This window comes from Elephas maximus, chromosome 25, assembly GCF_024166365.1.
Source record: "Elephas maximus indicus isolate mEleMax1 chromosome 25, mEleMax1 primary haplotype, whole genome shotgun sequence".
Taxonomy (NCBI): Eukaryota; Metazoa; Chordata; class Mammalia; order Proboscidea; family Elephantidae; genus Elephas; species Elephas maximus.
Genome location: NC_064843.1, coordinates 33,897,711 through 33,913,293, shown reverse-complemented (window position 1 = coordinate 33,913,293; position 15,583 = coordinate 33,897,711). Strand labels below are relative to the sequence as shown.

General features: G+C 48.5%; 1 protein-coding gene across 1 annotated transcript; it reads left to right on the top strand.

Annotated features, from left to right (window-relative positions):
• Nucleotides 1-2,236: 2,236 nt before the first annotated feature.
• On the top strand, nucleotides 2,237-15,324 carry ERGIC3 (ERGIC and golgi 3). The gene is made up of 13 exons (XM_049869551.1): nucleotides 2,237-2,405; nucleotides 2,543-2,613; nucleotides 2,733-2,820; nucleotides 3,041-3,160; nucleotides 8,159-8,252; nucleotides 8,957-9,122; nucleotides 9,268-9,325; nucleotides 12,669-12,700; nucleotides 13,599-13,695; nucleotides 13,789-13,853; nucleotides 14,615-14,751; nucleotides 14,842-14,897; nucleotides 15,101-15,324. The coding sequence occupies exons 1-13, from the start codon at nucleotides 2,309-2,311 to the stop codon at nucleotides 15,178-15,180; spliced, it is 1,161 nt and encodes a 386-aa protein (XP_049725508.1). The 5' UTR covers nucleotides 2,237-2,308; the 3' UTR covers nucleotides 15,181-15,324.
• Nucleotides 15,325-15,583: the final 259 nt, after the last annotated feature.

Below are 15,583 nucleotides of genomic sequence, written 5' to 3'. Positions count from 1 at the left end.
ACTTTTCAAACTTTACTGTATGTATTAATCACTTGGGGAATCTTGTTAGAATGAAGATTCTGATTCTGCAAGTTTGAAGCAGACCCTGAAATTCTGCATTTCTAACAAGCTCCCATGTAAAGACACTGCTCTGGTTCAAGGACCATACTTAGGGTATCAAGGCTTTAGACATAATTACATCAGTAGATTCCTTACTACCTATTTCTGGTAGAATCATTGCCTCTCCCAGGACTCTGGAACCCAGATAACAGAAGGGAACATCAGGTTTCCTCTGCTGCCTGTTTGTTCAAGGTGACCAAGAAATTTTGCTTCATGCCACCCAAGGTGTAGCATGAATCCCTCCAAATCTTTTTCCATGATCACACAAACACATATTCCCCTGGATAGGATTATTTTTAATTTAAAAATGGAATCATGCAATACACTTTACTTTGCAACTTAATTTTCCCCTCAACAATACATTTTTAATATCCCTACAGGAGTAAATCTACCTTGTTTTTTTTTTTTTAATAATTTTTATTGTGCTTTAAGTGAAAGTTTACAAATCAAGTCAGTCTCTCACACAAAAACCCACATACACCTTGCTACACACTCCCAATTACTCTCCCCCAAATGAGACAGTCTGCTCTCTCCCTCCACTCTCTCTTTTCGTGTCCTTTTCGCCAGCTTCTAACCCCCTCCACCCTCTCGTCTCCCCTCCAGGCAGGAGATGCCAACATAGTCTCAAGTGTCCACCTGATCCAAGAAGCTCACTCCTCACCAGCATCCCTCTCCAGCCCATTGTCCAGTCCAAACCATGTCTGACAAGTTGGCTTTGGGAATGGTTCCTGTCCTGGGCCAACAGAAGGTCTCAGGGCCATGACCACCGGGTCCTTCCAGTCTCAGTCAGACCATTAAGTCTAGTCTTATGAGAATTTGGGGTCTGCATCCCACTGCTCTCCTGCTCCCTCAGGGGTTCTCTGTTGTGTTCCCTGTCAGGGCCATCATCGGTTGTAGCCAGACACCATCTAGTTCTGGTCTCAGGATGATGTAGTCACTGGTTCATGTGGCCCTTTCTGTCTCTTGGGCTTGTAATCACCTTGTCTCCTTGGTGTTCTTCATTCTCCTTTGATCCACTACCTTGTTCTTTTGAAAAGCTCCATAATATTCCATAGAATTGATATGCTGTGATTTATTCAACCATTCCCTATCAGTGGACATTCCAGTTGATTCCATCTTCTGTCAGTGAACAATCTCACATGTATATGATGAGATTTATGATTTTTTTTTTTAAATATATCTTTAAATGGAAGGGACAGAGCTAACATTGTGGGGTGTAACCACCACCCAGCAACTTTATTTCCTAAAGTGCAGTTCCTGAATCAAAGCCTATGAGCGTTTTATATTTTGATCCTCATAGCTGGATTACTGTGGGAGCTGTCCTTCCAGACAGGAGCTGTTCTGGGCTGTACGGGAAGTGTCAAGGGAGAGCTATTTAAGCTTCACATTACTTGAGCGATCGGAGTCCAAGCCTAGAGGCTGGATCATGTCCTGGAAAAGCCCAGGCCCGGGAAGGGACCTAGGTTAACCAGAACACGCTCAGGAGAGTCACTGGGAGGCTGTTTGAATAAAATTAACCCAAAAGGCTCTGGTTCCCAGTGCATTTTGAGATTCAGAACTGGGTTCAAATCAGACCCTATCACTAATTGGCTGCAGTCTTGGGAAAGTTACTTAGCTTCTCCAGGCAGCAGTTTCCTTTTCAGAAAACGGAGCTAAACGTCACACCTACTTTTTTAGGGCCGTGAGTCTCAAACTTTAGCTGCATCAGAATCACCTGGGTGTCACTCCTAGCGTTTCTGATTCAGTAGGTGTATGGTAGGCCTGATAATTTCCATTTCTAACTAGGTCTCAGGTGAAAATGAAGCCGCTGATCCACGGGCAACAGTTTGAAAACCACTGTTCTAGAATGTTCCAAAAGTCTGATGTGAAACACATACCGCAGATCCTGGCACAAGGTCAGCTAATACTGCTATGACGGTTTCTACCGCACAGAGGGCACTCTAATCTACACACGATCCCCTGACTACGGAGCCCACCGCTCAGCTACGCCTAGACTCAGCGGCTAAGAGCGCGAGGGGGCGTGGCAAGAAGCATCGGTGGGCGTGGAAGCATCGGTGGGCTAGAAGCTATCGGAGCGAAAACGAGGCTTAGGGGTGGAGCCAAACGTGCGCACTACTGCGCCTGCTTGCGGAAAGGGAGGGGCCGTGGCTCAGGCCCCGCGCCGGAAGCGGCGGGCTGCAGGGCGGGCCGGCTGGTATCCCCTTTCCGGATGCTCTCTATGGAGGCTCTGGGGAAACTGAAGCAGTTCGATGCCTACCCCAAGACTCTGGAAGACTTCCGGATCAAGACCTGCGGGGGCGCCACGGGTAGGCCGCCGCGGGGCCGGGGTCGCGGGGAGGGAGGTGTCCTAGAGTTTGGCTCAAGCGCCTGGACTGTGACCGGCCTGCCAGGGGCTGAGGGAGCAAAGCAGAGGCTATTCTGACCCTCGCTTCCCGCCCTGCAGTGACCATTGTTAGCGGCCTTCTCATGCTGCTACTGTTCCTGTCCGAGCTACAGTATTACCTCACCACTGAGGTAAGGGGCGGGGCCTAGAACATGGGCGGGGCTTGGCATTCTAGGGGTAGGACCTGTGGAGGTGGGAACGGTGACGGAGAGGCGTGGGGCCACATCTTACTGAGGTAGTGCTGTCCCAGGTGCACCCGGAGCTCTACGTGGACAAGTCGCGGGGAGATAAATTGAAGATCAATATCGATGTACTTTTTCCGCACATGCCTTGTGCCTGTGAGTACCTCACCATGGTTGGAGGTTGAAAGTCCCCAGGGTCCTCAGATGGGCTTCCAGATTCACACCTCCAGCCTTAGGTTCTGGACTGGACCCCAGGACAGCCTCCTTTCCCTGATGCATTTCTGCCTTAAGACGGACCCACATCCCCTTTCCCTCCAAAACCTAAATCTCCTCACCCCTAGGATCCCAGTACCTTAGCCTGACTTCCTGCTTCCAGATCTGAGCATCGATGCCATGGATGTGGCTGGGGAACAGCAGCTGGATGTGGAACACAACCTGTTCAAGCAACGGCTAGACAAGGATGGCATCCCCGTGAGCTCAGAGGCAGAGCGGCATGGTAATCAGGGAAGGGGACCAGGTCTCAGAGTTGGACATGCCAAGCCCTACTTTCTGGCAAGTGAGCTGTGGTAGTCTAAGGGGCAAATGAAGCAACTAAGACCCAGAGAAGTCAAGTGGCTTGCCTAGATTCCCCCAGGCAGAGGAAGCTGAAATTCAGACCTCTGGCCTCAGAGTACTCTACCTGGTTATCATTCTGAGAGGCTCCCGATCCCAACCTGTCATCATTTGGGTAACAGAAGTTTGATGGGTCTTATGTGCTGCTGTCTTGGTGGAGCTCCTCTAGATGGACTCAAGCTCTTTGATTGTTTGCTTCCCCAGCCCTTTGGCTAAAATAATTGAGTCCTTAATGCTTTTCTCCTTTGGGATGCAGAGTGACTCAAGGTTAAGAGTTTAGAGTCTAGAATCAGACTTGCTGGGTTCAGATCTAGCTTTGTTTCGTGCAATCTGTGAGCCTCAGCTATACGACAATGATAAACAGTAGTACCCACCATATGGAAATGTAGGATCAAATGAGGTAATATATGTACAGTGCCTAGTACAGAGTGAGTGCCCACTTTTAGCTTTCTTCCCTTTTCTCTATCCTGTCTCCTAGCAGCTCCATTAACTCAGTTTTCCACCACTCTGCAAAAGTAGGATTTTTCAAACCTGAGGGATTGCTCTGGTGGGAAGCTTTATCATTTATTCATTCAATAGATATATATGTTGAATACCAGTAGAACCAATAGGATTTTTTTAATAACATTGTGTTTTTGTTGAAAATTTACACAGCAAATTAGGTTCCCATTCAGCAATTTCTACACAAATTTTTCATTGACATTGGTTGCGTTCTTCACAGCGTATGAACATTCTCATTTCCATTCTGGTTGTTCTATTTCTGTTAATCTAGTTTCCCTGTCCCCTTACCTTCACATGTTGTTTCTTTAAAGTAATTGCTGACAATTTGGTCTCACATAGATGACTTTTTAGAGAAGCACAGTACTCACAAGTGATGTTCTTTATTTTGTGAGCTAATCTGTGATTTAGCTAAAAGGTGACCTCTGGATAGTTTCGGTTTAAGGTTTAAAGAGTATTTCAGGGCCATAGTTTCAGAGAGTCATCTAGTCTTAATGAGTCCAAAGTGTGAACTTTTTAAGAATTTGATGTCTGGCCCAAATTTTTCTCTGATTCTGTCAGGATCCATCTATTGTGGCCCTCATCAGAACAGTCAGTAGTGGTAACGAAGCACCATCTAGTTTTTCTGGTCTTGGGATAGAAGAAGCCTTGGTTCATTTAGACAGCCCTGTAGACTAGTTTCTTCTCAGAGTTTGGATTACCTTTTTTCTCTTTTGCACCAGATGAGTAGAGACCAATAGTTGTATCTTAGATGGCCGCTTGCAAGCTTTTAAGACTCTAGAGGCTACTTACCAACCTGGGATGTAGAACATGAACTTTATTATGCCAGTTGTCCGAGTTGTCCCATGAGACTATGATCCTAAGCTTTCAAACCCAGAAAACCAATCCAGCAAGGTGTTTAATTATATCTAAGTAGTACCCATAACTGTGCCTTTTACGGGCTTAATTATATATATGCATGTATGTGCATGTACACTGATAATGTATATATATTTATACGTACATACCCCCATGTATACACATATTTACATACCTATACAGGTGCATGCGTACATACATACACATATATCCACACATACATTTTTTGGTTGTTGTTGCTGTTGTTGTAGGCTTATGTATGTCATAGCATTTACCAAAACATCCATTTTTCTTGTGTACATCTTAGTGAGATCATTAACCTTGATCAGGCTATGCTCACTTTACCCATATTCAGTGTTAACTTTCCCAGCACTAAAAATGACAAGTGTCTACTATCTAGAGGATGATTTCCCCTCTCTCCCCCGACCACCCATCCCTGGTAACCACCAATAAGTGTTGGTATCTATATTTGTTATCCAAACTGGGTTATTCTTATCTTTTTATAAAGTGAGATCATACAGTATTTGTCTTTTTGTGATTGACTGATTTCACTCAGCACAATTGTACTCCAGATTCATCCATGCTAAAAGAAGATTTGCATACTCTTCAGTATTCTTTTTGGCTGTGTAGTATTCCATTGTATGTATGAAACATTTTGTTTATCCATCCATTGATAGGCGCGTAGGTTGTTTCCATTTTTTTGCTATTGTGAATAGTACTGCACGAACGTAGGTGTGCATTTGTCTGTTCCTGTCAATACTATTAGATCTCTAGGGTATATACCTACATATACCTACAAGTGGAATCGCTGGATCATAAGGCAGGTCTGTGTCTAGTTTTTTGAGGAAGTGCCATACTGTTTTCTATAATGGTTGTGCCATTTTACAGTCCCACTAGCAATGGATAAGGATTCCAGTCTTTCTATATTCTCGCCAGCATATGTTGTTAGAACCAATAGAATTTGCTGCAGAGTTGGATGTGGGGTGTAAGAGATCAGAGTCAAGGTTGATTTCAAGACTTTTGACCTGAGCAAATGAATGACTTGAGATGGGAATGACCAGAGGAAGTGAAGGGTTTTTGTTTTTGTTTTAGGGGAATAGGCAGGGTGATATTAGATAGCCATGGCTGTGTAACAAATTACTTCAAAAGTTGATGGCTTAAAACAACAAATTTTTTTTTTTTCACAGTTGTCTGTGGATCAGGAATTCAAGAGTGGTTTGGTTAGGTGGGTCTGGCTTAGGGTCTCTCATAATGTTGCAGTTAAGCTCTTCGCTGGGGCTGTAGTCATCTGAAGGCTTGACTAGGGCTGAAAGATCTACTTCTAAGAGGGTTTACTCATATGGCTGTTGGCAGAACACCTCAGTGCCTTGCCACATGGGCCTCTCCATATGGCTGCTCAAGTGTCCTCATGATATGGCAGCTGGCTTCCCCCTGTGCAAGTGATCTAAGAGAGAGCAAGGTGAAAACCGCAACTTATGACCAAACCTCAGAAGCTGCACACCGTTTCTGCAATATATGAGTAGTTACACAGGTCAGCTCTCTTCATAGTGGGAAGAGAATACACAAGGGTGTGAATACCAAAGGTGGAGATTACTGGAGAGCTCTTGGAGCCTGGCTCCCACAGGAAAAGATCAGGACTTTGAAGATAACACGTTTAAAAAAAACACGTTAGGGCATGTTAAATTTGAGATACCTGTTTTATACCCAAGTGATATTAAGGAGGCAATTGGATATACAAGTCTGGAATTTAGAGGAGGAGGCCTAGGGAAACAAGTTCAGGCATCATCAGCATGTAGATGGTATTTAAAGCCATTGGACTAAATGCACAAACCCAGGGAGTAACTGTAGGTAGAGGAGAGAGCCTAAGGTCTGTACCCTGGGCCCTCCAACATTTAGAAGTCAGGAAATGAGGATCCAGGAAGGAAGATTGAGAGGGATTAGCCACTGAGGTAGAAGAGAACCAAAAGATGCCCCAGAAGCTAAGTGAAGAAAGAGTTTCAAGAAGAAGAGTGAGCCATTGTGTTACAAGCTACTGATAGGCCCAGTAAGATGAGGGGTAAGACATGACCATTGTGACTGGCAACATGGAGGACACTGGAGACCTTGTTTCAGTACTGTCAGAGATGAAAACCTGATCAAAGAGCAGAAAAGGAAGTGGAGACATCAAGTATAGATGACCCTTTAAGAGTTTTGCAGTAAGGGAGAGCTCTGTGGGGTTGGGACTGGAGGATAATGTGGGCTAGGATGTGCATTTGGCGGTGAGATCAAGTGAAGGTCACTTGCATCTCTTAATGGAAATTGAAAGCAAAGTCATTAGCTAAGGGGTTTGGTTTTGGAGGCTTAAGGAGGTAGGAGACAGTACAAATTAGTCATCTTGGAGAATGGGAGAGTATACTGATTAGGATAAAGGGCAGCTATAGGAAAGAAGTAGGCACGGAGAGTTGAATTTAACTAGAGTTTTGGTTTTACTAGGCTAGTACAATGAAGGGAGAGAGGAACGAGTGTGTGTAAGAAAATACTGTAACAATGGACTATGGAATTTAGGGCAAGTAAGGAGTAAAAAAAAAAAAAATTTTTTTTTTTTTTTTTTAAGGAGGAAAGTGAGAACACAAAGGGCTGATAGTGTCAGTAGAGTTAAAGAATTACTGCATTCTGGTACCAGAGACAGTGAACTGCAAAAATAGGGATAAGTAGTTGAAGAGTGGGATACTTAACATTGAATTTTGGAGGATTTGTACTTATTAATAATGACAAGGTCTAGATAAGAGCATGGAAAGGGGTGGCTGAGGGGGGATGACAGAGTAAAAAGATTATTAGAGGACAGGAGGTCAAGGTATTGAATATTGAAATCACCAACAATTAGGGTGGGGTGATGTTATAGAAAGAAGCCACGGTAGCACAACACTTAAGTGCTCAGCTACAAATCAAAAAGGTTGGCTGAACCCACCCAAGTGGCAAACTGCTCACCTAAAGATTATAACCTAGGAAACCTTATGGGGCAGTTCTCCTCTGTCACATGGAGTCACTATGAGTCAAAATCGACTCAACAACATTTAAGAACGGCATTAGAGGCAGGTGCCGAGTGCAAAGGGAGAGGCGTGAAGAGAGGCACCAGAATGAAGTGGTGAAAGGCATGCACTTCAGAGTCAGAACTGGAACCTGCCACTTTCTGTGTCGCACTGGGCAAAGTCACTTCTTCTCTCTGAGCCTTTGTGTCTTCCCAGGTAAAATGGGATAACACCCACCTTCCTCAGTCATAGTGGAGATGAAATGAGAAAATGTACATAAAGTGCAGTGACCTGTAGCCAGTTGATCTTTGAGTATTTACCGTTATTTTGTTACTATCCTTTTTATTAAAAGAAATAATACACATCTAAAAATGTTTAGTGTCTGACACATGGTGTAAACTATAAATATTAGCTATTGTTGCCACATTTATTATCCCCAAACCCAGGGGGGCCCATTCACGGCAGTGTTGCACATGTACTGTGTCTGCCCCAATCTGATGCCTCTGCTTTCTCCTTAGAGCTCGGGAAAGTCGAGGTGAAGGTGTTCGACCCCGACTCACTGGACCCTGATCGCTGTGAGAGCTGCTATGGTGCTGAGACAGAAGACATCAAGTAAGCCCGCCCCCAGTGTGGCAGAGGGAGCAGGGTCCCCATCAGGTGCTGTCTGTCAGCCAGTCTCAGTCTCAGTCAGATTCCTTGGATTCCATGGCAGATGGTGGCCAAGAATTTAGAGGGGGTGGGTCGCGTGCCTCAGTCACTGATCCGTGTACAAGTGATCGAGGCTCTGTGCCCAGGCCTGCCTGGGGGCTGGAGACCTAGGGACCAGGCTGAAGTATGCTTCCTGCTTTGCAGCCTAGAGAGATGGTTCAGAGGTGTCCGACCTGGAGTCCAGGCACCTGGGCTTCACCCACATGTCCTTGGGCCAGGCCACATAACCTCTTTATGTGAAGGCAGATAATATGGTCTCTTCCTTATAAGAGTCTTGTAAGGGTTATATGTATAATGTACATGAACCACTGAGACAGAAAGCCCACAAAATTAAGCCCTCAGTATATGGCAACTGCTATTATGTAAAAGCAGTTTCCCAGGCCCTGTTCCCTGAGAGCCTGATTCAATTCAGCAGGTCTGGAGTGAGGCCTAGAACTATGCATTTTAAACAGTCCTGCAGCCACTGAGGAAACACTGAAAAAATTTGGTGGTCGGGGATGAGGTTGGCGGAGACTTCATCAGCAGGCAGAACTTCTCGGGCTTTGTCTACTGCGTCAGCAGTTTTCCTGCTCATCTGACACACTCACTCCTCACCCCCTCTCTGACAGGTGCTGTAACACCTGTGAGGATGTGCGGGAGGCGTATCGCCGCCGAGGCTGGGCCTTCAAGAACCCAGACACTATCGAGCAGTGCCGGCGAGAGGGCTTTAGCCAGAAGATGCAGGAGCAGAAGAACGAAGGCTGCCAGGTGTACGGCTTCTTGGAAGTCAACAAGGTACAGGAGAGACCGAGGCAGGGTAGGGCCAGCTGGACAGAGCTGGGCTGGGGGAGGACCACTGTGAATTGAGGGCCCACTCAAGCCCTCAGGAGGGAGGCAAGGGGCGCGCATGGCTAGAGAATGAGACAGAAATCCCCTACAGGTGGCCGGAAACTTCCACTTTGCCCCTGGGAAGAGCTTCCAGCAGTCTCACGTGCATGGTGAGTGATCCCACGTCAGTGAGGCAGAGATAGACCCTCAGGAAGTTTGAGTGCTCCTTTACCTGCCTATTGGTTTGTCTGTGGCCCAGAGCAGCCCATCCTGTCAGGGCAGCGTTTAGGCACAGTGGGTAAGAGCACAGGCTGAGAAGTGGACCACCTGGACTCAAATACTGGTTTCATTCATTACTGGCTGTGTGACTTTGAGAAAGTTTCTTAATCTCTTTTTTTGAGCTTCAGTTTCTTACTTTATAAAATGATGATGATAGTACTCATCTCCTAGGGTGGTTGTGCAGATTAAATGAGGTGATACATTGGATGCTTTTCACACTAAGTCTGGCTTGTAGTAGGCACCTGGTAACTGGAAGCCTCCAATATCAGAGGACCTGTGTGTGAGGCTTTGAGGGAAGTGGAGCTGGGCTGGAACATAGGTTCTGCCACTCCAAAGCTGTGTCCTGTTTGGGAAGTATCGAACCCTACTCAGTTTCTTCTGTAAAATGGGGACGATGATACTGGCACCCACTTCACACGGCTATTGGGATGAATAAATGAGGTATATTCTCATTCCTTCACAAGATATTTGGTAATCACTTACTCTGTGCCAAGTGCTAGTCTCGGTCCTAAGGATACAACAGTGAACAGAACGAAGTCCCTGCCCTTAGAATATTCTAGTAAAGAAACAAACAGCAAGCATGTAAAATATGCAGTATATCAGATGCCAATAAGGAATAAGGACAGGAAAAACCACAGGGTAAAGATGATGGTGGCTAGGGGCTGAGATGGGAAGGTGTATGTGTGTGCCATTTTATAGAGAGTAGTTAGGGAAAGGCTCGCTGATGGAGTAATATTTGGGCAAAGACCAGAATAAAGCAAGGGAGCCAGCCACATAAATGTCTGGAGGAGAGTATTCCAGGCAGAGGAAAAAGTAAGTGCAAATCCCTATGGCGAGAATGTACGTGGCAAGTTCAAGGAACAGCCAGAAAGTCAGGGTGGCTGGAGCGGAGGAGAGTGTCTAGAAATGAGGCGAGAAAGGCAACGGACCGTGTCACATAGGGCCTGGAAAGTCACTGTCGGAACTTGGGCTTTTACTCTGCGTGAAATAGGAGCCATTATAGGACTTTGGCTTAACTTTTGAGAGGTAAGCAGCACTCTGACTGCTCTGTGGAGAAGACTGGGGCTGGCGGGGAGGAGGCAAGGCAGAATCAGAATCAGAGAGGCCAGTTGCAGTCATCAACCCAGGCAAAAGAGGATGGGGTCTTGGACCAGAGTGCTGGTAGAGGTGGTAAGAAGTAATTGGGTTCTGGATTCATTTTGAAGGTGGAGCTGGGAGGAGTTGCCAGTGGATGTGAGGGGTAAGGGCATGAGCAGTCAGATCGAAAATACATGGGGAGGGTGTAGTTATTGCTAATGGCAAGGTTTAGGCCAAGGAGGAGGACAGGTGTGGGAGAGAAGATAGTCGCTCTTTGAAGAGGCTGCAAGGGAAGTAGTGTCCTCAAGGGAGAGCCAGGTTGTGGTTGGAGCAAAAAGGTGAAGGGAGTGTTTAGAGGTTGAAGATACAGGGGGTTTACTGATAACTGAGTCAGAGAGGGGCAGGAGTTGGGATCATCGTAGAGGAGGTACAGAGCCACATGGTGATAAACACAGTCCAGGGACTGAGAGGGCCTGACCATCCTGGGCTGTTCAGTGACTAAGGTCAGCAGGAGTAAGGGGTCTGCTAGAGATAGCCCTGCTGATCATTAAGGCAGTTTGTGGGGGTGAGGCTGAGTTTTGGAGAGGGGGAGGTAGGTGGGTCTGGAGAAACTTGCTAAGCTGTGAGGGCCCCTCTGTACTCCAGAGGGGGCCAGTGGAAGGGTGGTCTCCCTGGGGTTGGCGGATGATCCAGCATCAAGCTGTTTGCACAGCACCTTGTAGGCACTCAGTAGGTGGTAGTGCTGGGGACAGCAGCAGCATCCTGCTCTTGGGGCTGTTGGCAGAGTCCTAGATTCCAGGCAACGGGTGTTCTGTACCCCAGAGGATGTTCAAAATGCCACACTGCAATAGCCCAAGACCAAAGATCTGGCTGAACTGAGGGCCTGGGAATTAGTGTGTGACCTTGTTGATGTTTTGTTTTGGGAGGCTGGGGAAAATAGATGATCTCTTAAATTACAAAGTTTACCAAGTACTTTCTCATCTTAGATCCTACCTGGTCCTCAGAATTACTTTTTGCAGAGAACACTGAGGTCCAGAGAGGGCAAGTGACTTGCCCAAGGTCACACAACTAGGAAAGGGGCTCTATGAGCTCTGTGTCTTTTTTTCTTCCTAGGCCACCATACTTCTGCCCCCAGGCCTTCTTGCACTGTTCTCTGGCCAAGGAAGGGCACCCTTGAAGAAGGGACGAGAAAGAGGGCTATTAGCTGGGGACAGACCCTGTTGTCGAGGCAGGAGTGTTCCAGCCCCACAGAGCATCGGGCTCTTGGCTGGAAGGCCCGAGAATAGGCAGGGGATTGAGATGGTGAGTCTGCTTCAGAGCCAGACCTAGGGTAGATCTGACTTTGCTCTAAGCTCTCCCCGCTCTGCCCTGCAGCTCAGCCCTCCCTCCTGCCGCATATCTTGCTCTGTTTTGTTCTCACTATGAAGTTCTGAATCGTTTTTCTCTTCCTCCCTTGTCTCTCCTTGCTTCCCCCATGCTGCAGTACATGCTGTGGAGAGTAAGTGGCCTTGTCCCCCAGAGGCCAAGCCCCCACTTCTGGGCCAGCCTGCCTCCTAGGATGGGGGAAAGTTTGGATGGGTCAGGGATGGGGGGCCCTCTCTGGCCTGGCTGCTAGGTGACTGTAAAAAGCACTGGGACATATCCTTGAGGTAGGATTTCTTGCAGCAAGAGGGATTGGGATTAGAGGCCAGGAAGAACTTGCTCTGGAGCAGGTGGTACAGAGAGCCCATGGGATTTCCCCTGGGGGCTCTGAGGGTGGGGGCAGGAGAGTCAGGGAAAGATCTTGGACAGCAGGCTCAGTCCCACCTCACTCTGGGGCTCAGCAATTTGCTATCAGCTCTAATTAATGAGAGGCCAAAGTCAAAGGGTTTTGTTTCCTGAGATGCAGATGGGCTTGGAGAGCATGAGGGCTAGAGGTATGCCACGAAGGGTTCCCTGTGGATCCCTGAAGAAGGTGTAGACTCTGACACAGGCCCAAGGTAGACCCTTTCTGGCTGCCCTCAGGCAGGGCCAGGAGGTACATGGCTGGAGGGTGAATGAGGCATGGAAGAAAAGCCCGGCACGTCACACCCCAGAGGGAGGAGGGCAGGAGGCTGAGCGAGGGCCCTGAGGGAACCAGGAGCTGCCCCACTAATGACATCTCCTCTTCTCTCCTAGTCCATGACCTCCAGAGCTTTGGCCTTGACAACGTACGTACCAGTGGAAACCAGGGAGGGCGGGCAGGGCTGGGAGGCTTGGCTGCTGTCTTCATTTCTTGGTAGGGATGTCCTGGGATTGGGGGAGCAGATAAAAACACACTGTGTTCTGACAGGGGACCCAGTCTCAAGGGTGAACAAGTAGAAGTGACTTTTGAACTAAGATCTGAACAGGATTTAACTAGCCTAGGGGTAGGGGATGGGGTTGAAAAGAGCATCCCTGCAAAAGGGAACCTCAGGGCAAGGTCAGGAGGGAGTGTGGCACTTCTAAGGACCTGAAAGATCAGGTGTGGCTGAAGCCAGGAGACCAGGAGGTGGGGGCGAGAGCACAAGATGAGCTTGGCAGGGACCAGACCACACAGGACTCAGAGGCCAAACTAAGGAGTTTGGTCTTTTTACTAAGAGCGGGAAGATGTTGACGTATTTTAAGCAGGGTTGTGGTATATTTAGATTTGCATTTTTTAAAGGTCTATCCAGTGTCTGAGTTGGTATCAAATGGAGCAGGACAAGAATGGGAGCTGGGAGATCTGGGACCCCTCCAGCCCTTGGCCTCCAGGCAGAGCTAGGACCTGCCATGCAGTGTTGGTGCCCATCTGTGTTGGCTAATGTGTGAATGAAGCCAGTACTTTAGTATACTGTGGAGCCCCAGGAGCCTGCAGACTCTGTGAAGAGGTTCCTAGGTGGTAGTGGAAGATACCTGTCTTGGGGCTCTCCCCTCAGGGCTCACAGCTTCTCCCAGACAAAGCCCCTCCTCTCCTCCCTCCCTGTATCTCCACACATCCTCTTCCCAGACCCAGGCCCCCATCTGCTACTCTAATACAGGCCTTTGGATGGTTTGGGGACTGTTAGGGTCCTGAGTGCTCTGAGGCCTAGGCATTGATGTTCCCTGCAGATCAACATGACCCACTACATCCGGCACCTGTCATTCGGAGAAGACTACCCGGGCATTGTTAACCCCCTGGATCGCACCAATGTCACCGCACCCCAAGGTACCAGCCTGGGAGGGTGGTCACATGGGTTCAGGGCCCCCAACTACAAAGCCCTATCTGGCACCCATGCCTGGTGCTCTTTTCTCCCTACAGCCTCCATGATGTTCCAGTACTTTGTGAAGGTGGTACCCACAGTGTACATGAAGGTAGATGGGGAGGTGAGTCTAACGGAGCTTAGATGTCAGTCTTCTGCTTGGTCCCAGGCACTTGAGTTCCTTCATTTAGTTCCTTTGAACCACCTGGGAAGAGAGGTGCTGCTCTTATTCCCATAGGGTGCATGAACAACCTAGGCTCAGAGAGGGTTGGTGGTTTACTCAAGGTCTCACTGCCACAGTTCAGACCTGCTTCTGTCAGACTTCAAAGCATACATTCTTTCCACTTGCCAGAACTGCCTCCATACCTCCAGTGCCCACTGTCTGTCTGCCTCGCCGTCCCTCTGTGTTCTGGCCTGTGCGAGGGTGGTTAGCCAGGCACGACCCTTCCTGGACCCCTACTTTCCTTTCTGTGCTGGCCTGTGGGGCAGCATCTTACCAGAATGGTGGAGTGCATGGACCTGAGGGGCAGAGGAAGTCAGCCTCAGCTTTGCCGGGAGCTCTTGGTGCAGTCTCAGAGGCTTGTTTGTCACTCTTGGACCCAGAATCTTATCTGGGGCATGGTGCAATTGAGTGGATCCACTCATGTGACTGGGGCTGGTAAACTGGAAAGAGCTGGTGACTGGAGGGGAAGTTGGGTAGCAAGCCTGTGAAGGGGGGGTAAGGGGTGGTCCCCAGGCCTGCATTGCAGCGTTAGTTACAATATGGTGCCTCACTTCCTCCCTCCACACAGTCAGAGCACGACAAGACAAGGGGCAGCAGCAGGATTAGGGCTAAAGGGATTGTGAGCCATGTAGACCCTGGCCCGGGCTCCTCTCTCATCCCAGGTGCTGAGGACAAATCAGTTTTCTGTGACCAGACATGAGAAGGTTGCCAACGGGCTGATGGGCGACCAGGGACTCCCTGGTGTCTTTGTGCTGTATGAGCTCTCGCCAATGATGGTGAAGCTGACAGAGAAGCACAGGTGAGGGTGGGGAAGGGGCATGGGTGCAGGGCTGGGCTTGGGCCTGCAGGGGACAGGGGTACCCACCAATCCTACCTCTCCCTCTGCCAGGTCCTTTACACATTTCCTGACGGGTGTGTGTGCTATCATTGGGGGCATGTTTACAGGTAAGAAGCTCAGGAGCATCTGGGAGTAGGGGGGATGCAGTGGGGAGTATAAAGCCTGGGTCCCCAGGTATGGATTGGGGGAGGGAGCCATGGCACTTTCAAGAGCCAAGGGGAGATGCTGGCCTGGCCAGTAGAGTAACAGGGTCCTCAAGGTCAAGCCAAGGCCCCAGCTGGGCCAGTGCCAGCCTTGTCTCTCTCTCCAGTGGCTGGACTCATCGATTCACTAATCTACCACTCTGCACGAGCCATCCAGAAGAAAATTGATCTAGGGAAGACAACATAGTTGCCCCTTCCCCCTCTGTTGTTCCTTCTCTCTCTTTTCTTCTTGGCTTTGTGGTCATCTTCCCCAGCCTCTTCCGCCCCACCCACCCTACTCAGAGTCGTCTCAGCCCCAGGTTGATTAAATCTATTGATTGTGATAGTAGTCGCTGGTCTCTGTGTGATCTTTGGGGTTCCAGCAGCCAAGGGTCTGGCTGAGGCCTGGGAACAACCCCTCATCACAGCCGCTGTTGAAAGCAATTATGACTGACAGCATCAGGGCCCAGGTGTCCTCTGGGAGCCCTTCCTGGGCATCCCCTGGCTAACAGGCTTGAATTAACCATCCTTAGTCCCTCCTCTGCTGTGGCCTTTGGGGCCCAGTCAAGCCTTTCCAGGGTGAGCTCCTGGGAACCACAATAGCCTCCAAG